This window comes from Pelodiscus sinensis, chromosome 32, assembly GCF_052426305.1.
Source record: "Pelodiscus sinensis isolate ZL-2025 chromosome 32, ASM5242630v1, whole genome shotgun sequence".
Lineage (NCBI taxonomy): Eukaryota > Metazoa > Chordata > Testudines > Trionychidae > Pelodiscus > Pelodiscus sinensis.
Genome location: NC_143083.1, coordinates 11,781,684 through 11,804,366, shown reverse-complemented (window position 1 = coordinate 11,804,366; position 22,683 = coordinate 11,781,684). Strand labels below are relative to the sequence as shown.

The 22,683-nt window shown below is 58.3% G+C and overlaps 1 protein-coding gene and 1 long non-coding RNA gene across 3 annotated transcripts; one reads left to right on the top strand and one right to left on the bottom strand.

Annotated features, from left to right (window-relative positions):
- Nucleotides 1-14: 14 nt before the first annotated feature.
- CRLF1 (cytokine receptor like factor 1) lies at nucleotides 15-21,084 on the top strand. Of its 2 annotated transcripts, none has more exons than XM_089774910.1 (8): nucleotides 15-329; nucleotides 9,984-10,262; nucleotides 11,781-11,910; nucleotides 13,961-14,130; nucleotides 16,847-17,004; nucleotides 17,366-17,534; nucleotides 19,034-19,216; nucleotides 20,028-21,084. In XM_089774910.1, the coding sequence occupies exons 1-8, from the start codon at nucleotides 275-277 to the stop codon at nucleotides 20,042-20,044; spliced, it is 1,161 nt and encodes a 386-aa protein (XP_089631036.1). In that variant the 5' UTR covers nucleotides 15-274; the 3' UTR covers nucleotides 20,045-21,084. The 2 variants fall into 2 exon arrangements, with proteins under 2 accessions (XP_089631036.1, XP_075759004.1); XM_075902889.2 differs by having other exon boundaries at nucleotides 16-329; nucleotides 19,034-19,212.
- Nucleotides 13,484-16,847, bottom strand: LOC142819017 (uncharacterized). Its single transcript, XR_012896702.2, has 2 exons — nucleotides 15,228-16,847; nucleotides 13,484-14,120 (listed from the first exon to the last, which is right to left on the bottom strand). It is a non-coding gene; the product is annotated as an uncharacterized LOC142819017 (long non-coding RNA).
- Nucleotides 21,085-22,683: the final 1,599 nt, after the last annotated feature.

Below are 22,683 nucleotides of genomic sequence, written 5' to 3'. Positions count from 1 at the left end.
TTCAGACTTGCTTAGGACTTTCCAAAACTTGTTGGTGTTTCTCTCCCCCCACCCCCAACCTCCATTCGGCTCCCCTTGGGGGTATTTTTTTTTTCTCAAGATCCCTTGACATTTAAAACAAAATTGGGGTGTGGGAAAAACACACCCGGGAAAACATTGAAGGCACATTCCCCACTGGGAACATCTGCCTGGGGTGGAGGAGGAAACATTTCTGCCCCTCCAGGTGGAGAACAGCCTTTAAACTCCCCCCCCCCCGCAAAAAAAGTGTCGAAATATGATCACTTTTTTGTTCCTATGGCTTTGTCTTCCTCTAGTGGAACCCTTGGCATGTAAGTACCGCCCGCACTTCGGTCTCTCCCGGGGCTTTTCTCTGTGAGGTGAGCAGCCGATGCGCAGAAGTTTTCCAAGAGTCCCTCTCTGACCGTATCGGATGGGGCAAAGGATCAATACCCGGCTGGGAAGAGGCAAAGGCGCGGGAGCGCGCACTAGAGGGGTGGGAGTGGGGGGCTGATGAGGGAAATGAAACAACCCGGCAAGATGTGGCAGGAAAGGGGACTTGGAAGAAAAATCACCTTTGGAGTTGCAAGGTGGTTGAGTCAAAGGGGGTCGCCCGGCCACGGCGGAGGTGGCTTGATGTGGTCAGAGACCAGGCCAAAGCTCGAAGGAGGATAGTTTTAGATGCGAAGGGGGATTGGGAGAGGGTGCGCCCAGCCGGGCCACGCTAGGTTCCAGCGCAAACGGGCCAGGTCCTTTCCAAGAGGCGGGGTGGGACGCACGGGGGGAGATTTTGCTCCGAGCAAGAACTGAGGCGCTCGGAGTTTTGTAATTCCCAGAGAAAGTCTCCGGGGCTTCCCCTGCGCACCTGGGACGGCGGCTGCACGGCTCTGCCCCCAAAATACCGGGCAAAGCGAGGCACGAACGGGGAAGCCGGGAGAGAGGCGCCGTGCGCCCCTGGCGCAGCGGCCGTAGGGAGAGCGCAGCGCAGCCTGTGAAAGACGCGTCTCCTACGATTCTTTGCCTCAAAGCGGAGCGAAAGGCGCCCCTTTCCCGCCCTGTACCCGGCCCCCTCGCTGTGGGCCTTTCCCCCTTGGGGTCCCCCGCAAACCTGGACCCTGCCCTCCTTATTGGCTTCCCTTCCAGTCCATTCATTTTCTCGGTGGATCTCCGAGGCGCGCCGAGTGCGGGGGTGTCCACTTCGGGCCCCCACGCGCTCCCTGGGGCCCGTCGCCCCCTCCCTATCCGTCTGTGCTCCCCGCTCCCCCACTCCTCTCTCCAGCCCGCTGCGAGCCTGGCTGGGCGAGTCCAAGGCGAACGTGCCTGGCTCCGGCCGTGGACGTGACAAAGGGTTCCAGGACCCAGCCTACGGCCCCAGCCTCCCCCCCCCCCCACTCCGCAGAGGGGAATTTGCGCTCCCGCGGAGACCCCCGCCTGCGCGCAGAAACGGGGAACTTCTCCGCGGCTGGCTCAGCTCAGATCCGCACCTGGAGAGGGGGGGGGTCCCTTCGCTCCGCGCCAGGCGCAAAGGGGGAGCCGAGCCGGGCTGCAGGGGGGCGCACCGAGGACATAACAAAGGGCTCGGCTGCTGCGAATCCGGATCCCCCGGGGGGCGCCGCGCCCGACTGGTCCGGCTGCGCGGGGCTGGCTCTGCGCCCTAGCGCAACGCCGTGGCCCGCACAGATCCCGCGGGGAGACCAGCCAGGCGGGGAGGGGGACGTGGGGAGCTCTCTTCTCTTGGGATCTCCCGTGCTCAATCGCCGAGCCCGCCCCGCGCAAGCTGGGGCCAGGCAGGAACGCAGCGTCCCAAGCCGGTTTGCGGGGTGTCCGCCCCCGCGCCCAGCCCCGGCGGTGCCCTGCGGGAGCTGCCACCCAGCCCCGGGGGCGCACCCGCCTGGCGCGGCGACCAGCGGTCCGGGGGGAGGCAGCAGGGCCAGGGGACCGGTGCTCGGCTCCCACCTCGCGACCCGCAGGGCGCAACCCCCGTCGAGAACAATGGAGAGGCCCCCTCCCCCATGGAGAACAATGGAGAACCCTCCTCCCCCATGGAGAACAATAGAAGCCAGCCCCCTGCTCCCGTGTGGGCCGTGGGGCTGGGGTGTTTGCTCGGGCAGGCCCCTAACCCCGGCTCCTGAGGGCCCCGGAATTTCCCTGGGGAGAAGGGGTCTGGGAGTTAACAGTTTCGGCCTCCTGCCGCGCTCATTTCATCAAGAAAAAATGTGTGTGTGTCCGTGGGGTGGGAAGCGTGTGTGTGTGTGTGACGTCGAGAGTGTGCGTGTCTGTGGCTGGGGAGTGTTTTTGTGTGTGTGTGTGTGTGTGTGTCCATGGAGTGGGAAGTGTGTGTGTGTGTCCCTGGGGTCGGAAGTGTGTATGTGTGTCCATGGGGGAGTATGTGAGTGTCTGTGAAGTGGGGAGTGTGCGTGTGCTTAATCTGTGTGTATCTCTGCGTGTGTCTGTGCCGCCCAGAGTGTATCTATGAGTGTGCTTGATCTGTGTGTGTGTGTGTGCCTGTATCTGTGGGGGTGGGCATCTGTGTATGTGTGTATCTGTGGGTAGGGACAGATCTGTGCATATATGTGTACTTATCTCTGTGCTTATTTGTGGGATGAGGTGTATCTGCGTGTGTGTATCTGTGGGATGGGGGCAGGTGTGTGTGTGCGTGTATCTATGCATATTTGGGGGGAGCTGTCTGTATTTGGGGGAGCTGGGGAGTAACTGATGTGTATTGGTGTTGTGGGTACATGTATTTCTGTGCATGTGTCTGTGTGTCTCTCTGGGCGTGTTTGTGTAGTGTGTGTGCGTGCATCTCAGAGCAGGGAGTGCATTCCCTAAGGCCACAGAAGTGCTGTTAACACAAATTAGCCTTTGGTTCCTGGAGTTGTGTTTTTGTTTCCTAAGCAAGAAGCGGGTGGGGGAGGGGGAAGATTCCCTTTCTTCTGGAGCAGAAAGTTGGTGCTTCCTTTTTATGGTGGGAATTTCTCAAGGCCGCAAACACAGGATCTGATCACGCCAAGAAAAGCTGCTGCTGTTGTTTGGGAAGCGTTAGGCACGCACGCACACACACACGCACACACAGAGCCTGGCCTGGCCAGACCACCCCAGTGACACACCCCACTGCAGCCAGCCGCCTGAAACCTCAGCCAGGACAGTCCTGCTCCCAGGCACCTGGGTGAAAGACACTGCCCAGGCAGCTGCCGTGTGAAAACCGAGTGTCCAGAGTGTTTTGCTCTCCAGCTAGACATGTACCCGGTGTCACTTCCCTCACCCTAGTGCCATCAGGCTGCTCCTGGAAAACAGAGACATGGACAGATTCAGACAGTATCTCTGCAGGACTCAGGGCGGTTTGTCCCCTGACAGGCACTAAGTAGCCTGCAATGACTTCATGATTAATTAACAAGGACCGTTAGCAGCTAATTATTAAACAGCAACAGCTAAGGATTAGGAACTGAAATTACAGCTAGACTGGGGCAGTGCCAAGGAAACTAACGAACCAATCCCGAGGAATTTGGAGTTAAGGCTCCCCCCCCCCCAGAACCACGGAAGGGTCTCAGAAGTGTGGCTGGCTTCTCTCTAGCCAGGGGCCCCATTCTGCACTCCCTGTGCAAGAGACGTCCTGCATGGGTGAGGTTCACAGGCCCAGTCCCCGTGCACACCTGGGTGAATAGGGCATGTGGCATTTGCTGCATTCATGGCAGACACTCACCACTGTAACCCCCCTGCCGTCTGTCCTCAGGAATTGGCTCCCTCGGCAAGTAGGGTGCCTTCTCTGGGGTGGTGTCTCCCCTCTTTACTCCCGGCCGCAGCATCCTCTTCACCACACTGCCCTCCGGCAGTACCCAAGTCTGTCTCTGAGCCCCCCTTCCGGGGGTCGATGTTCCTTCTTTCAAGCCCTGCAGTCTGGGGATTTACTGGCCAGAGCTCCCCTAGCTCCAGGGAGCCGCCTCCTCCCTCAGCAGCCAGGTTCTCACTGCTCCCTCCTCGCAGCAGCAGCCCATCCTCTATTATAGCTCCCAGCTGGGCCCTAATGGACTAGTACAGCCTCAGCTGGGCTAAACTCCCCGGCCCTGGTTCAGGCCGGGGTCTGCCCTTAAAGGGCCAGTGCAGGGCGAGCGCCCTATCACAGGGGGTCCCACATGCCAGCTGGCCCTGGCACGGCTGGAGTCAGCAGCGTTCCAGGGGTGCACGTCCACTGCTAGCCAAGGCTGGAGGTATTTGATGGGCAGCTACGTTGGCAGAGGTTTGTGGCCAGATGCAGAGGGGGAAGATAAGAAATTGAAGCTCAATGCGAGGACAGTTAGGCCGGGGCGCAGTCTCCCTGGGCAAACCTGGATCCATTAGAAGTGCCTTGGGGGTTTATGTTTCCTGGAGCCTGGGTGATCAAAACAAACAGTCTGTTACAGGTACAGGGCTGGGAGACAGCGTGGGACATGCATTTCAGTGAGTTGCTATTACGTTTTTTTTTGGGGGGGGGGGCTGCTCTTTTCCTAAGTCTCCAAAGTCTAAACTAGGGTTGAAAATATTTTACCCCTTTTTGCTATTGGGCGTGGTGGGGGAGAGGGACCTGCCTCTAGGCTGGCAACACATCTCCCCATCACAGCTGGCTTTGCCACAGAACATCCCAGAATGGAAACGCCCAGTGGCCAGAGAGTTTGCTATAGGAACAGTAAACCAGACACCTGCCCATTCATGGCATTTCTATGGCCTCAGCAGACTTAGCACAGTGCCTGCCCAGGCACTCCTGGGCTTTGAGACCTGTTGAAAAGACTGAAGAGCCTCCCAAGGTGTATATAATAGTGCAGGAGGACTGCAGAGACCAGGGTGGGGAAACTCAGACCCGGGGGCTGGATGCAGCCCTTGGCTTGCCTGGATCCAGCCCCCAGTCTCAGAGCCTGCCCCCTCCCAGCATTGGGGAGCCCATGCTGGTGTTCCAGTCCCCTTGCTGCCCACCTGGGGGCTGGAGAATTCAAAATCTACTAAGCTGGGTCCCCCTAGACTCTGGTGTGCAAGGGGAATGTGGGGAGGGTCTTTCTCCTCATTCGTGGGCCACAGGGAGGGTTTTTTCCCCCGCTTCTCTCTTGTGTGTGACTCCCAGCTGATTTTTCTGGGGTCCCCGACCCCAAAAAAGTTCCCCACCCCGGCACAGACATTCCTCATAACCACGTCATGAAGACCACTCCTCATAACTCGTGTTGGTATTAACCCCCCGGGGCGGGTGGGGTACACAGAGCTGGTGACACGCCCACGGAGTCTCTTAGGAGAAAAGAGATTTGATCCCACATGTAGGGCTGTGAAGTTATTCCGGGAGACTCCCCTCCCCACACACACACACACGTGATATAATGTCGTTTTCTGTACATTTCCTACTCTCATCTCCAGGGTGGCTTTCCACAGTGGCTGGGAGGTTGATGACGATTCCGGGATACACCAAGCCAATCCCAAAGGGTTAGCAACCCTCCTGGATGGCGGGCGTCAGAGGCAGGGAGAGGCATTGTCTTCCCAAACTGCCAAGCATGGCCCTGCCCGCACTCCGCCCCCTGCTCCAGCGTGGCTGCCCACACCTCCCCCATGTTCCAGAGCTGGAGAGGCTAGAAACCTCCCCCTGCAGTGGGGGGTGGCTATGGGGGAGCTGGAGCCCTGTCCATTGTGGTGGGGGGGGCTCGGCTCCTGAAAGAGGCGAGGCCCCAGATGGAAAAGGCAGAGTTGAGGGGTTGCCTCCCCCAGTCATAGATTCGCCCACCGCCCATGGCACCCCTATTCACATGGCTTTGGGCCCTAGCTAATGCTTTACCCTTTCTCCTCAGCAAAGGTCTGTCATGCGAAGCTGTGTTAATAACTCAGCCTGCAAGAGTGTATATACTTAGGCGTGCTTTGAATAATGGAAATAACGGATCAGTGCCCAGCGTGTAATTGTCAGTCATTTCTGACGTTATATATTTGGGAACCAATTTTTTTTCAGTCCTATTCAGGGCACCCTCCGGTCATGAACACTGAGTCATGAAATGCAGAAATACCCCACTTGTGACCAAAACTCAAAAATCCAACGGTCTTTTTAGAATCATAGACTCACAGAACGGGAAGGGACCTCGAGAGGTCATCGAGTCCAGTCCCCTGCCCTCGTGGCAGGACCTAGTACTATCTAGACCATCCCTGATAGGTGTCTGTCTAACCTGCTCTTAAATATCTCCGGCAATTCCACAACCTCCCTAGGCAACTTATTCCAGTGTTTAACCACCCTGACAGTTACGAAGTTTTCCCTAATGTCCAACCTAAACCTCCCTTGCTGCCGTTTAAACCCATTGCTTCTTGTCCTGTCCTCAGAGGCTCAGAGATCAATTTTTCTCCCTTCTCCTTGTGACACCCTTTTAGATATCTGAAAACCGCTCTCATGTCCCCTCTCAGTCTTCTCCTTTCCAAACTAAACAAGCCCAGTTCTTTCAGTCTTCCTTCATAGGTCATCTTCTCTAGACCTTTCATCATTTTAAATGGCTAATTCCCCCCCGTGTCTGGCTTGATTGCATTTGACCAGACTTTGCAAAAGATTCACCTCTGAGCCAAAGGGATGAGAAATGCAGCCACAAAATGGGGGGGGGGAGAGGTGGAGGAAGATTGTGAAGGAACAAAGCATGCAGCCAAACTGGCTCTTTCTGGGGTCTGTGTGTCACTCTGGCATAGCAACAAGGGGATCTGTGCACCATATTTCTCAGGATCTGAGCGTGCTCTAATTAGACTTTTTTACCAAATTTGAGACAATACAAATTCTCGTTTGTTTTCCCCTTTGGGAATCTCACAGATAATTATTTTTAAAATCCTTCCAGTTCCCAGTTAAAACACAGCTCTTGCTGTGTGATCTCAGAGGCTTTTAACAGTGTCTGTTCCCCTTTCCCAGCCATTTAAACTTCCAATATAAAAATAAAATGAAATCCGGCCTTTCAAAAGAAAAGAGTAAACGCTCTGGACACCTTGGACGTGTGGTTTCACTTTATAGCATTACTTAGCACCTGATCAGCATTTTTTTAAGAAATAGGAAAGTAATAAAACTTCTAGCCGGTGCTGGAGTTCTGAGTTGCACATTCCACACGTTGATTGTGTCTCTCTGGCCCATTCCTCGCTGCTCTGAAAACTTCACACTTTTCCCTTTTAAAACACATGTTCGTTTCGGGGTCTGGGTCTTGAAAAAAACCCCACTGCTTACAAAATTGGCCGCACCAGACGCTGCCTCTCAGAGGCTCAGCAAGGAGGACGGGAAACATGTCTGTTTTACAACGCTCGTACGTGTTTCCAGGGGTGTTTAGATTAAGATTTACTAGAATTAGGGCCTCAAACATTGCCCCTTTTATCCACGGGGCTGCAGCTTTCTCGCACAGAGCTCCTTGGGGTTTGCCGGATGGAGGAAAAGTTGGTGGCTGGAAATGCTTGTGTGCAGAGTGATTATATTTTCAGAGGCCCTTTCGGAGGCCGAGGCACGTTCTGTCTTACTCTTTGGGCTGGATGCTCTGAGCTGCAGAGACTCTTGGCTTAGAAAAGATGAGGCTAAGGGGGGGGGATAGGATCAAGGACTCTAAAATCAGGACTGGCGTGGAGAAAATGATAAGGAAAAGTTATTGACTTGTCTCCCAACATAAGAACTAGGGGTCACCAAAGGAAATGAATAGGTAGCAGGTTTAAAAAACAAAAGGAAGTATTTTGTCATACAACCCACAGTCAACCTGTGGAACTCCTTGCCAGAGGAAGTTGTGAAGGCCAAGATTATTAGAGGGTTTATAAAAAAGAGCTAGGTAAATTCATGGGGGATAGGTCCACCAATGGCTATTAGCCAGGATGGATAGGGATGTTGTCTGTAGCTTCTATTTGTCAGAGGCTGGAAATGGATGACAGAAGAGGGATTGTTTGAGGATTCCCTGTTCTGTTCACTCCCTCTGGGGCACCTGGTATTGGCCACTGGCGAGATGGACCTTGGAAACTCCATCCCCTTAAGATGCTGTCCATGCCTTCCCATGCTAGGCAAGCCCAGGCAGGGCCATGCACTTGCCAGGCATAATGAAGCCCTGAGCCTGAGGCCTCTAGGCAGTAGCACAGTCAAAGTAACTAGAAATACAGTAGAAATCTTGGTCTTCATAACTTCATCCGGCAAGGAGTTCCACAGGTTGACTGTGGGTTGTGTAATGAAATATTTCCTTTTTTTTAAACCTGCTACCTAGTCCTTTCCTTTGTGCCGCTGGAATACCAAGCCCAGCTTGACTGGCTTCAGGGACCGCGCTATAGACTCAGCTCCTCTGTGCAAGGCTGGGGTGTACATGGGCCTGTTTTGCCTTCCCACTGTGGGGAGGGGTTTTGGGAGCTTTTGGGGTGAATTAATTAAAAATAAATGCACTGTCTAGCTCATTGCGGTGTAGTGCGCCCCTGGGCCAGAGGACCACAGCTGGAATATCAATGCCAGGAGGGGAAAATTAGCCTTTCGCAGAAGAAGTTACGTGGTTGCTTGACAAAACTCTTAAGGTGGCATCTGCAATAGCTGATTGTAATATCACCAAGGCAACGAAAAGTGGTGTTGGATCATTCACCGTGAGAGTCTCCATTAGATGGAGCTTGGTGGCATGCCCCATATTTTCATAGCGAGAAATGTGTAAATCTCCGGAGAGCTTGGCAGGGTGGCCCTGTGGCACAGAAGGTGGAAAGTATATATCTTACTATATATTTTAGAAAGGGGCGTCTGTCTGTCTGTCTGTGAGTCCGTTTGTTCGGGAACTCCTCCTAAACCGTAAGAGCTAGGGCTACCCCATTTGGTATGGCAGCTTCCTCTTACATTAATGTGCCAGGACAATGGGAAGTGCCGGGAAACTGATTGTTTCTCATAAAGTGGAAAGGGAGGGGTCTGAAAGGAGGGAGTTATACTGTAGCATGACCACAGGGCGCAGCAAAGGGCCAGAGATGGGGACCAGGACAGCTATCTCGAATATAAGGGCCAGCAGAGGGCAGGGGTGGAGAAAGGGACAGCTATTTATAATATTTTTCAGAGAGTGTATCTGTCTGCGTGTCTGTACATGCACTCCTCCCCTGGCTGTGCTTGCTGGAGCTGCAGCAGCCATAGACAGGCGCTTCCCACCTGGCCCTAAATTTCTGTGGAGAGAGAGGGCTGCAGTTGTCCTCTCTCCCCAGGACAGCCTGCACACTGACCCCCCTCAGCTCCAGCCTCAACCGCAACCCCACAACAAATGATTGAAATGAAGAAAAACAAAACTTATTTGTGTTAAGGACCCGAGCTGGGTGAATCTTCTAGGTCGGAGCAATCGTAAGAGCTTGCACCCTGTCAACCGGTGCCTCAGGTGTGCAAACTTGTGTGTGTGTGTAGACACGTGTATGAATGGAACGGGGTGACACGTGCATTCCCAACACCTGTTGAGTGCACACTGTGCGCGCCAAATGCTTAACACAAGTGCTTAAAGTTAAGCATGTCCTCCAGGATGTAACTGACCAGGGTGTAATTGACCAGCTCTGGGTTCAAGATTCTTCACTCTTTGCTCAGGGGAGATCTGGCTGTGAATGGGTTTTTTTAAGTGTTTCCGTGGTTGCTTCTGAAATCCCCTTTGCCCCAAGCCCCATCCACCAGCCACAGGCTGCCACGCCCTCCCGAAACCCAGCCCCTTCGGCGGTCAGCAAGGAAGGCCAAAGCAAACCATATAAACAGTCCCTGCCCAGGCAGCGGTGAGCAAGAGACACCTTCTCCCCTGGCGCCCACTCTTTCGGATAATAATCCGCTTATTCTTGGAGAGAAACCCACATTCAATTTATATCTCGCTGTCCAAGTTGTAGGAAAAAGCTGCCAAACCTGCCTCTACTAATCCCAGGCATCTCCTGTGTTTTCATCATGTGAACAGAGAGAAGGAGGCTTTTTGCCCAGCAAGCAACCCAAATAGATTTGGGGAAGAGCTAGAGGTTGAGCCACATAAGAGATTGTTCCTTGATACTTTTTTTTTGTTTTTTTGCTGCAGATCCTGCAGTCATAGCCCCCCAAGATCCAACTCTGGTGATTGGCTCTTCACTCACCGCAACTTGCTCAGTGAACTCCGACCTACACCTGAAAGCAGGGGACCTGTACTGGACTCTGAATGGCAGACGGCTCCCCCCAGAGTCCTACAAGGTCCTCAATGGCACCACCCTCAGCGTGACGCTAGCCAACCTGAACGGGTCCAGGCAGCAGTCAGGCGATAACCTGGTGTGTCACAGCAGAGACGGCAGCATCCTGGCTGGATCCTGTCTGTATGTGGGATGTAGGTTGGCAATTCTTCTGCATAGAGAGATGTGGGTTTAGCCAAAACACCCCAATGGTCCCTCTAAACTTTTCCATCCATGAGCAGAATAACTTTTGTTCGGTGCACCGAGGCATGTGCAGATGTGCACCACCAGTAGAAACACATGCTGCCGGCCGTGAGCGGTCTGCTAATCGGCTGGGTGGCACCTGAATCTCTTCTGGGCGACCACTCAAGCATACAGCTTGCAGGGAACATTAGTCACAGCCAGAACAACAAACCTGCCCAAATTCATTCTGGTGCAGTCGAAAGCTTACACTGGGATGAAATCTGGCTACACAGGGATATTTACCTTGTTCATTGATAGACCTTTAGCATGCGCCTCTTATCCTAAAGGATCCCTAAGCATTTTAAGGATGGTACAAACATAAATGTTGCTGTCCATCCACTGACATGCAGCCGTCTCTGGGGTGGAGCCTACCGGCAGCACGGCTCAATAGCTTTGAGGAGGGGAAATTAAGAATAGCATCTCCAGTCAAACTGCCTGGGGTGTTTGGAGAAGGAGGGGATGACTCGAGTTGGAATTTGGCCCAGACACTTAGACTGAACACACCAGCTCTTGTCAAAAAAGTTCCGTCGGCTTCTACCAATGGCAAGATATTCAGGGGGGTTTTGCTTCTATGCCAGAGGAGAAGCCATAGGATGCCACGTGCCCACCTCTTTCATCAGGGCCTGAGCATTTCACTAGGACAAAAGGAGTAATTGACACCAGTGTTGTTGGGTAGCAAGAACGAGACAGAAGCAGCTCCGGCAACAATCCTAGTAATTTGTACACTAATCATCTGCACCTTTTAATGGCTTCCCCATAATTTGCACTACCAGCTCATTAATAGAACCCTAACCCTGGGAATGATCACACATGGTGTTAGCCTCTGCATATGAGAACTCAACAGCCGCACGTCTCTTTGGCAACCGGAGGTGAAATTACAGTTGTCCAAATCAATGATCGTAAGATTTTATCTTAGGCTATTTTAAGGACATGTCTAGGAGTGTCTCAGAACAGAGAGGCTTAACGGGGAACTGAAAAGCTTTTTCTCATTTGTTCCCAAAAGAAAACTGCTTCAGATCCCAGATAAGCCACTGAATAAATGGGTGGACATTAGAAAAAACAGCCACCCAGCCTGATAAACGCTCTTAACGTTTCAAACAGAGAAATCATTTGCGCTTTTATGCACCTGCCGAGACCTGAGTTCAGGAGTCTGTCTTCCTCCTACAACAGTGGCTTGGGGGTGTTACCCCCAACTCAGGATATTTTCTTGGGTGTCTCGGATGGTGATTTACAGAATCCTGAGCTTGGGTCCTGGCAGGTGAGAGACAAGTGGGCAGATTTGTCTACATGCATTTAGCCGGGGATCTTAAAACCAGTTTGTTAAACAAATCCACGGAGCAAAGTTCTCCAGCTCAGTCCTCAGAGCCGGGGACGTGCTGGCGGTTTCTTTGCAGAACTGGTTTCCCGTCAAGTGTTCTTCTCCCTTTTAGTGCCACCAGAAAAACCAGTCAACATAACCTGCTGGTCCAAAAACATGAAAGACCTCACCTGTAAATGGGCCCCCGGCACGGAAGGTGAGACCTACCTGCACACCAACTACACCCTCAAATACAAACTCAGGTACAGACAAGCGGCTGGCGGGGGAGGGAATTCATTCTTGCTATTCTTTGGCATGCAAGCGCAGCAGCGAAAGGTTTCCAGCAGGGGTGGGCAACCTGTATATGTATTTGTGGCCCATGAGACATTTGGTTGACTGCTGCCCACATTCAGGGCTGCTAGATTCTGCTGGTTTCCAGACATGCAGCTGTTTGCCTACTGGGCTACGTCGAGACGGGCATGATTTTCCGGAAATGCTTTTAACGGAAAAGTTTTCCGTTAAAAGCATTTTTGGAAAAGAGCGTCTAGATTGGCACAGGCGCTTTGCCGCAAAAGCACTTTCTGCAGATAAGCGTCCGTGGCCAATCTAGACGCGCTTTTCCGCAAAAAAGCCCCGATCGCCATTTTCGCAATCCGGGCTTTTTTGCAGAAACCAAATCTGAGCTGTCTACACTGGCCCTTTTACGCAAAAGGGACTTTTGCCCGAACGGGAGCAGCACAGTATTTCCGCAAGAACACTGACAATCTTACATGAGATGGTCAGCGCTTTTGCGGAAATTCAAGCGGCCGGTGTAGACAGCTGGCAAGTTTTTCCGCAAAAGTGGCTGATTTTCCGGAAAAACTGCCCAGTCTAGACACAGCCCTGGGGTTATTAAAGTAGGGGAGGGCAAAAGGGCCTCCGTGGGCTGGATCCGGCCCACCAAGCAGGTTGATCCAGCCCGCAGAGGCCACGCTGCTCTCCAGCCCATAGGCCAATTAGGACCTGGGGACAGGGGAAGCACACGAAGTTTCCTTTGCTCTGCCAGGAGCACGTGGTGCTTTGAAGCGCCGCTTGCTTCTGGCAGGGTGGGAGGAGACTTTGTGCGCAAAGTTTCCTCCACCCTACCCCTGCCCTGCAAGGAGCGTGCAGCACTTAAGAGGTGCCGCACCCTCCTGGCAGGGTGGCAGGAGACTTCGCGTGCTCCCCCACCCCCAGGCCCTGATCGGCCTGGAGGAGCACGGGAAGTCTCTTCCCACCGCCAGGGGCATGGGTGCTTAGTGGGAAGGAGGGGCAAAGGGGCTCCCCCACCTCCAGACCAGTCATGGTCTGTGAGTGGGGAAGCCCGAAGCATCCTGGCCCCGCCCCTTCCCGGGAGGTCCGGGGCCACTTCAAAAAATGATTGCCCACCCCTGGACTAAAGTGACATACACGCCAAGCATGTGAAAAGGGGGGCGGGCTCCTTGCACGGAACACTGACTAGGAGAGCCGTGTGCTGCCTCTGCAGCCATCAAAGCGCTGCCACGGTTCCCCCGCGTGGAGCTGAAGGGCAGACGGGGCCCAGCCTGGTGCCGGTGGCCTCCCTGCGCAATGAGTCTGGCAGGGCTCAGCCTTCTCCTTCCTGGGCACCTGAGAGAGGCAAAGGTTAAGAGGAGTCTGTGGCTAATGCATAGTCGCATGTGCCTGGACCCCTGGGCTCTGTTCCCAGCTGTGGGAGGGACGCAGGGATTAGTGCAGGGGGCTGGGAATTCCCAGCTGACCCAATGGACTCATCCTTGGGAAATTGCTCCGTGCCTCAGTTTCCCCATCTGTGCAATGGGGCTAAGGGCACTGACCACCTTCCCAGGGGATTGTGGGGCTTTATTCATTAGCTTGGAGATCCTTGGCATTCCGGCATCCTAGAGCACCAGGAGTCTGCTCTCTGGACAGACAGTAGCCGTTGGCATTTTGGGCTGGGAATCCCGCACCATGCAGAGAGACTCTGCAAGTATTAACCGGCCCGTAAATGAGTCACAGCTCCGGTTAGGAGCAGTCACCTCCTCAGTGTGAGCGTGGAGGGGGCAGGCTTGGGGATTCACCCCCAGCATCACGGTAGCATCCCAAGGCGCCCGTGAGGAAAGCAGTGGGGGGGCGACGGCATCCCAGGGTGCAGCCGCGACATTCTGGGGTCGGCTTCTACGGGCCGCTGAGGAGCTTGGATGGAAACCAAGGGGCAGATTTTCTGCTGGGGCAAGCTGACCGAGTTCCCTGGAGTCCAGCGCGATTCACCAGCAGGGGACTCGACCTGAGGGGTGGGCTGGGGCCTCTCGTTCGCAGGTGGTACGGCCGGGACAACACATGCCAGGAGTATCGCACGGCGGGGCAGTACTCCTGCCACATCCCCAAGGACCTGGCCCTCTTCACACCCTACGAGATCTGGGTGGAGGCCTCCAACCGGCTCGGCGTGGCTGTCTCTGAAGTCGTCATGCTCGACATTCTGGACGTGGGTGAGACATTAGCTCATGCTGCTGCTCCTTCCTTCCTCTTTCCCTCCCTCCCTTCCCCCTCCCTTCCTTCCTCCCCTCCGTCCTTCCTTCCTCTTTCCCTCCCTCCCTCCCCCCTCCCTTCCTTCCTTCCTCCCCTCCGTCCTTCCTTCCTCTTTCCCTCCCTCCCTTCCCCCTCCCTTCCTTCCTCCCCTCCCTCCCTCCTTCCTTCTTTCCTCCCTCCCTCTCTCCCTCCTTCCTCTTTCCCTCCCTCCCTTCCCCCTTCCTCCCTCCCTCCGTCCCTCTTTCCTTCCTTCCTCTCTCCTTCCTTCTTTCCTCCCTCCCCCTCTCCCTCCTTCTTCTTTCCCTCCCTCCTCCTTTCCTCCCTCCCTCTCCTTCCTTCCTTCCTCTCTCCCTCCCTCCCTCCCTCCTTCCTCTCTCTCCCTTCCTTCCTTCTTCCTTCCCTCTCTCTCCCTCCCTCCTTCCTTCCTCTTTCACTCCCTCCCTCCCCCTTCCTTCTTTCCTCCCTCCTTCCTCTCTCCCTTCCTTCATTTCTCCCTCCTTCCCTCTCTCCTTCTTTTCTCCCTCCCTCTCCCTCCTTCCTCTTTCCCTTCCTTCCTCCCTCCCTCCTTCCTCTCCCTCCCTTCCCCCTTCCTTCCTTCCTCCCCCTCCGTCCCTCTTTCCTTCCTCCCTTCCCTCCTTCCCCTCCTCCCTCCCTCCTTCCTTCTTTCCTCCCTCTCTCCCTCCTTCTTCTTTCCCTCCCTCCTCCTTTCCTTCCTCCCTCCCTTCCTTCCTTCCTTCCTCTCCCTTCCCTCCCTCCCTCCTTCCTCTCTCTCCCTTCCTTCCTTCCTCCTTCCCTCTCCCTTCCTCCCCCTTCCTTCTTTCCTCCCTCCTTCTTCTTTCCCTCCCTCTTTCTTTCCTTCCTTCCTCCCTCCCTCCTTCCTCTCTCTCCCTTCCTTCTTTCTTCCCTCTCCCGCTTCCTTCCTTCCTTTGTTCCTTCTTCCCTCCCTCCTTCCCTCTCTCTCCCTCCCTCCTTCCTTTTTTCCTCCTTCCCTCCTTTCTTCCTCTCTCTTTCTCTCTCTCTCTCTCTCCCCCTCCCATCTTCCTTCCTACCTACCCACCTGTGGGGGCGGGTGCACTGTTGTGGGGCGCAGCAGCGGTGGTGCACGGGGAGGAGAAGGGCGCTGAAGGATTTCAGTCTTCAGTCCAGATGCAAAGCCTGGTGGAAGGTGCAGGGCGGCCCGTCCCTAATTACCCGCGTGCCTCTGCTCCCAGCTAACCTCCTTCCTCCGGCTGCGTGAGGCGGGTGGAGCAGAGCGGCTCTGGTAACCTGAGCCCCGGCGGCCCGGAGCAGCGCCTGCGGGACCTGGGGGGCTTCGCCTGCGCTCCAGAGCTGCTGACACCTCTTGGAGAACGTTACAGCCCTTTGCGGGGAGCCCTGATCCTTCCCCTCCCCTCCCCCTGCACTGCCTGCAGACAGGATAGTCCCTGCCCTGGGCCTTCCCTGGCTCCCTCCCCACCTGGAGCCGCCGTCCGCCCAGCTGTGATGTCACAGCTGGTTGCTGCGGTGATGACTGTGATGTCACACACAGGGGATACTGACCTCAGCTGGGGGAGCACCAACTGAGACCAGGATTCTGGGGTCATGGCGTCCTCGGTAATAGAGAAGGGCAGCAGGAAATGGACGATATGTGAGCAGAATTGCTCCTAATCTAATTAGGATGTTTCTCCAAGTTTTTCTGGAGGCATCTGCTGCTCCTTAACCCTTTCGGCCCCATGAGGCACATGGCCAGGAAAGGGGATCTCCCCCATCCTGGGGCGTGCTGCCAGACGGAAGCAAGGAAGGGGGGGCCGGGCTGCCACGTGACCCACGGCCAGCTATCCAGCCTGTGTCGTGGAGAACACGACACACCCCGAGTTCATGGCAGGAGGAAGAAATACCTGATTCCTCTTGGCTCGCATGCATGGGAGCCACTGTGTAACCCCAGCACGAGGCTGATGCCGCCAACACCCCACCTCTCGTCACTTCCCCCTTGCAGAGCAAGAATAAATCCCCATGGAGGCAGGTGCAAAGGCCCCGTGGGAGGAGCAGTGTGCCCCATAAGCTGTGCGCTTGAGCAGCTGCCCAGGAGTGATTCAGGTGCCACCCCACTGATTGGCAGAGCGCCCACCGCCGGCTGTTGGTGTTTGTATTGGTGGTGCACCTCTGCGCCTGCCTCAGTGCACGGAACCCAAATTATTCCGCACGTGGATGGAAAAACTGAGGGGGAGCATTGCTGTAGAGCGGGTGCCCCTCAACACACATGGGGCCCTCATTGCACGCCCAGCCCCTGCACCCCAAGGGGCACGTGCACCGGCCACATCTGCAAGGCGAGCGGATGCCCCAGGCAACGTTAAGGGCAGCAAAGGATGCAGAAAGGCTAAAAGGATTCCAGAGCCTCCCCCATCTCCCCTCCCTTCTGCGTATGCTTCTGGCACGCCCACCCCCCAGCCCAATCTGCCAGCCCCAGGAGGGTCAGAGAGGCGGCGTGTGCCAGCGCTTGCCCCTCGCAGGGGCATCAGCAGCTAACTCCCATGGCCGGAGGGGCACCAGTCCCTTGAACATCCTGCCCCAAACACTCGCTGCTCCCCTGTCTCTCTGCCCTCAGGGATGGGGCTGTTTGTCTAGGACATGCCAGGAGCCCTCTGTACCCGGGACCCTTAATGCATCTCTGCTCTGTCACCTCCTCCCTGCTGACAGTCACCACCGACCCGCCGGCAGACGTCACCGTGAGCCGCGTCGGCGACCTGGAGGATCAGCTGAGCGTTCGCTGGAGTTCCCCGCCGGCGCTGAAGGATTTTCTGTTTCAAGCCAAGTATCAGATCCAGTACCGGGTGGAGGACAGCTCGGAGTGGAAGGTGAGCGCGAGGGAGCAAACCAGTCCAGTGCTGGGCACCGGGACCAGTGGGTTCGATTCCTGGCTCCGGCACCGACTCCCAGCATGTCCCTCCCCACGGTGCCCTGCTCGCTGTGAAACGGAGGCAGCACCTCGCCCCAAGGCCTGGGAAACCGGATCGGTGCCCTCCTACCTAGAGAGGGGCTGGCCGGTCCTGGTGCTCCAAGGCCTGGCCCTGCTCTGGGGGTTCCCCGAAGGCCATGAGCATCCTCCCTGCCTGAAGGACGAGCTCCGGGCGGATCTCTGGCTCTCAAGGGAAGGTGGGTTCCGGTGCGGGGCTGCCAGCTCCGTGCCTCAAACCCGCCCTCCTCCTCTCCTGGCAGGTGGTGGATGATGTAGGCAACCAGACGTCCTGCCGGCTGGCAGGGCTGCGCCCGGGCACCGTGTACTTTGTCCAAGTCCGGTGTAACCCCTTCGGGATCTACGGCTCCAAAAAGGCTGGGATCTGGAGCGACTGGAGCAACCCCACGGCAGCCTCCACGCCTCGGAGCGGTGAGCAGCAAGGCCCTGCAGCGGGAGCTACGGCACTGGGGGGGGAGGACCTCTGAGTCCTCTCTGTGCTTGTAGGGCCCATGGAGGAGGGACACTGGGGCGCCTGCCAGGCACCCTGCTCCCCTGAGCTGCAGGGGTCAAGGGAGAGCAGAGCGCAGCTCCTCCAGTGGGAAAGGCTGCCGCAAGGGGCCTCAGCCTGGCTGTGGTACTGGACCCCTGGGCGTGCCAGTGGGAGGGAGCCCCGTGAAGGGGGGGGCACTGGACGCCAGGCACTGTGCTATGGGACGGCAGGCAGGCCCACCCGTGGCCTGCCCACGAGATGCTGACGCTGCCTGGCCTGAGGTGAGGTAAAACCGCTCCCTCCAGGGGGGCCTGCCACGGCGACGCCCCGCTGAGGCCTTCCCAGCCCCCCCCCCCCCGGGTTCGTTTGCCTTGGGGGGTCCCTCCCAGCTCCCCAGCAGTCCAAGAACCTCTGCAACACTCCCCCCCCCCCGCCCGCCACTTCCCTCAGCCTGAGGTGGGGAGCGTGAGACCAGGGCCGGAAACCCAACCCAGAGCCTCCTCCCGCCGGCCCCCCTATTCCTCCCGGAGATGTAACGTTCCTCGGCCTGCCGGGGGTCTTGGCGCCCCGCCAGCAGCTGGAGCGCTGGGTCACCCCCCCCCCCCCCCCCGCTCCCCGTGGCTCTGGCAATCATTAGATTAGCGTTCAGCCCTGCCGGGCAGCCATTCCTCCCGCGCCATATGCAAATCGGCTGCTCGTCGCACTGTCTTTGGGGGGTAGGCGGCGGGGGGGGGGCAGGGCACGCTGCGGAGGCCCCGCAGCCCAGCCTCGGCTCCCCCCTTTCCGGAGCGCGCTGGCCGCGCAGAGAGGTTGTTCCCCCCGCTTGGCCCCGCTCTGTGCCCAGCACCTGGATTTCTTGCAAAGGAGCCAATTTGGAGCTCTGATTTCCCAGCAGGGAGCGAGTGAATCGCTCGCTCCCCCCCCCCCCCCCGCTCGCCGCGCCGGCACGGCCCCGCTCTCCTGCCCTTCGGGACGACGGGACTTGGACGTCACGCCGGCCCGGGGCATTTGGAGCCCGGGATCAGTGGGGATTTGCCAGGCATGGCACCGTGGGGGTCTCCCAGGGCTAGGAGCGAGCCCCCAGCTCAGCACTGCGGGGGCAGGGTTCCTAGGCCTAGGGGATTGTAGGTCACATTGGGAGACACTAAAACGCACAGGAGGGTCCCGTCTAGCTTGGAAAGCCTTCCCAGGCACGAGGGGCCCAACCCCAGTGAGCTGGGGGGGGGGGGGTAGGAGCCCTCTTGCTTCCCCGAGGGAGCCAACCACTAGGTAACAAACGGGTCTGGGGTCCGGGCCGGCCATTCCTAGGTTGCTCCCGAGACCCAGAACGCGCCAAAGACAAGGAAATGGGGCGAGTCCTCCCGGCCCTTCTCTCCCTGCGATCTCCAGCCCCCAGCCCCCGGCTGATCCCCCCCGCCCCCTGCTCTCTCCCGCCTAGATCGGGCCCCGGGCGGGTGCGACCCCAAGAGCGGGGAGCAGAACAGCACGCTGCGGCGGGAGCTCAAGCAGTTCTTCGGCTGGGTGAAGAAACACGCCTACGGCTGCTCCAACCTCAGCATCAAGCTCTACGACCAGTGGCGGGTCTGGCTGCAGAAATCCCACAAAACACGGAACCAGGTAGGTAAGGACCCTTCTCCAATTCCTTCTATGGCGGCGCCGAGGGGGAGGGGGAGAGCACCGCACCCTGCTCCGGGGGGAAACACCAGCCAGGAGAGAGAAATCTGCCTCCCCCATCCTAGGATCCCCTAGGACGCCCTGGCCGCTCAGGCACAGTGGGCACCCGATCCATGCCAACCAGTGCCTGGCAGAAGGCCTCACCCACTGGAAGCCCCTGGACATGAGGCTCCTTCATGCCCCCTCTGCTCCCCCACGGGGCCTGCCCTGTCCCTTCTGCCCATCACCTGGGGCAGCTGTTTGTGGACCAGCGGCGAGCTGCAAATCTGTGCCTGCCAGGCTGTGGCATACGGCCAGGCCACGCCCCCAGCTACTAATAAGCCCCGCCCACTGGGGTTCCCCACGCAGCAGCAGGGTGAGCAGCCCGGCAGGCAGCCGGGGGGGCTGCTGCTGGAACCGGGGCCACCGTGAGGACGATCCTACGGGGGCAGCCTCACCGTAGCCCCGGTTCCAGCGCCGGCGGCTACGCAAACAAAAGGCCGCCCTAGAGCTCCTGAATGGGTTTGCGGGTCCCCAGTAGCGAAAAGGCTGGGAACCCCCAACCTGGAGTAGCCGGAGACCTGCCCGTCTGGCTCCAGCCCTCGGTGCACATGTGGCTGCCCACCCCAGCAGCCGGAACTGGAGCCCTGCCCTGCGTGCTGTCTAGTTGCCGGAGGGCAAACAGGCTGAGCAGGGGCTGGGGGCGGGGGAGCTCGGCTCTGCGGCCACGCGGGCGGGTGGTTACGGCCTCTGGAAGCTGGGCTGTGCTCTCGTTCTAGGTGCTACCCGGCGATAAGCTGTAGCCCCCGCCGCCCTGGGCAGTGGCAGGAGAGCACCCGGCCGGAGCTGCATGGGACCCGTGCGCGGCTGGACCTCACCCAGACCTCAGGATCAGGGGGAGGGACGTGCCCCCCCCCACCATTCCTCTCCAGCCGGGATAGGAAGAGACTTGGCCAGACTCCCCTCCCAGCCCTGCTCCCCATCCGGGGCCGGTGCAGCCTAATCCGTCACTGCTGGGCGGGGCTCCCCTCAGCACTCCCCTCTGAGCCCAGGGGAGGCTAGTTATGCCTCTGCGATGTACCCCCGAAGCGGATCAGACTCCTGCTGGCTTGGTGGAGTCTGGCCATGGTTGCAGGGGCAGAGTTAAGGGGACCCAAGGGACTGACTGGGCCATGCACCGTTCACAAGCCAGTCCTAGTCCCTAGCAACCCGCATTCGCTGCCATCACGCTCCCCTGCACGAAACGAGCCTGGCGGGTCTTTGCTTTGTTCCCCACGGAGCACGTCCCAGCCACGGCAGCCGGCACTAATCGGGAGGCTGAGCAGGGAACCGGCTCCCCCCACCCTGAGAGAGCTCCCTGCAGGGCAGCGTCACTGAGTGGTACCCGCTGCGGGGAGGGGCTGACACCCCAGCTGGGCAGGAAAAGCATCAGGGCCGTTTATCTGCCCGAAAATCCCACGCTGGGCAAAGTGCAGCCAGGCCCCTGTGCGCAGCCTGGGATGCCAGGCCCGGTGCCTCCAACCGCCCGGCCCTTTTACCCTGGGCCCAAGGGTCTCCGCTTCTGTAAGAATCCACCCGTCACCTCCCTCCAGGGCTTCCCTGGGAGGCCTGGCGCTCAGCCCAGCCCTGCACCAGGGAACCAGATTGCTTTGTTTTCTGGCTGCCCATTGAACACACGATCGCCGCGGCCTCTGCGTGCCAAGCAATGCCCCTGATCTTCGGAGCCCGGGGTACCTCCCGTGACCCCGTGGACTCAGCTCGGCGCGCCCACCTCCTACCTCTCTGCAGGGCCTGTGCGCTCCCCTCCGCTTCGGTCAATAAAGGAAAGAAAGCCCAGAGGAGGAAAAACCAGCTGGTTTGAACAGGGGTGCCCTGCATGGGGAGCAAGGGGCCTCCATACTCCGGCCCACCTGCGGGGCTGGGAGTGTGTGGATCCGCCCCCGCGTTGTACCCGCCTCAGATAAGACTTGAAACCGGCGCGGTTCAGGCGGGGCCAAAGGCTGCTCTTACTCGGGGTTAATGTGGGGATGCAGAAATCCACCGGGAGCCGGTTTGAGTCAAAGCCCCATGAACCACTTGGGACCACAACAGCTTCCAGCCCAGGGCAGCCCCACCCCCAGTTAACTAAAGCGATACAGTGTGGTCGGCCACCCCCACCCAGCCGCATGCCCGGGCCCCGCTGGCCAGCCTGAGCCGGCTCCTCTCCTGGGCGAGGGCAGCGGGAGTCGTTCAGTGCAGCCTGGAACACGCAGTTCGGGGCCGGCTGGAAGGGAGGGTGCTGGGGTTGGGCAGAGGGTCCTGGGGGAGCAGCCTGGTCAGGACAGCAGCCGGGGTTGCCAGATGGCTGAAACAAAAATACCAAACACCCCCCCTCCAAAAAAAAAACACTGGGAAAAAATTGTGTTGAAGGGGAAAAAAAAGGGGGGGGGGGCAAAGTTGTTAAGAAAAAAAAGACTCCAATAACCTGGATCACTGCCAGGGTTACAGGTAGTCATTTAAAAACCCCAAAACCTGGACACGCTGTGGGGGGAGAAGAGGACTGGCCAGGAAGGGAGCAGTGCTGGAAACAGTGAACGGAGGGGCGGGGGGGCAACGGGGCTGGCCAGGGGAGATGGGGGGGGGGCGGGAAGCAGGGCTGGTCGTAGGGGGAGGTCGTGCAGAATGGGGCTGGCCGCAGGATATCGGGAGAGGGGGGACCGGCCGGGAGGGGGCGGGGCTGGCTGGGAGGAAGGGTGGGCAGGAAGCAGAGCTGGCAGGGGAGGGGGTGCAGCAGCGCTGGCTGGAAGGAAGGGGGGCGGGAAGCAGAGCTGGCGGGGGGGTGCAGGGGGGCTGACTGGGAGGAAGGGGGGGCGGGAAGCAGAGCTGGGGGGGTGCAGCGGCGCTGAGAGGAAAGGGGGTGGGAAGCAGAGCTGGGGAGTGCAGGGGGGCTGGCTGGGAGGAAGGGGGGGCGGGAAGCAGAGCTGGGGGGAGTAGGGGGGCTGGCTGGGAGGAAGGGGGGGCGGGAAGCAGAGCTGGGGGGTGCAGCGGCGCTGGCTGAGAGGAAAGGGGGTGGGAAGCAGAGCTGGGGGGGGAGTGCAGGGGGGCTGGCTGGGAGGAAGGGGGGGCGGGAAGCAGAGCTGGGGGGTGCAGCGGCGCTGGCTGGGAGGAAGGGGGGCGGGAAGCAGAGCTGGGGGGTGCAGCGGCGCTGGCTGAGAGGAAGGGGGGTGGGAAGCAGAGCTGGGGGGTGCAGCGGCGCTGGCTGAGAGGAAAGGGGGTGGGAAGCAGAGCTGGGGGGTGCAGCGGCGCTGGCTGAGAGGAAAGGGGGTGGGAAGCAGAGCTGGGGGGGAGTGCAGGGGGGCTGGCTGGGAGGAAAGGGGGGCGGGAAGTAGAGCTGGGGGGGAGTGCAGGGGGGCTGGCTGGGAGGAAGGGGGGGCGGGAAGCAGAGCTGGGGGGTGC

Coding starts and splice junctions, on each gene's coding strand:
- CRLF1 (XM_075902889.2), top strand. CDS start 275: ATGATCACTTTTTTGTTCCTATGGCTTTGTCTTCCTCTAGTGGAACCC. Junction 11,911..13,960: donor ACCCTCAAATACAAACTCAG/GTACAGACAAGC, acceptor TCTCGTTCGCAG/GTGGTACGGCCGGGACAACA. Junction 19,213..20,027: donor CCCACAAAACACGGAACCAG/GTAGGTAAGGAC, acceptor CTCTCGTTCTAG/GTGCTACCCGGCGATAAGCT.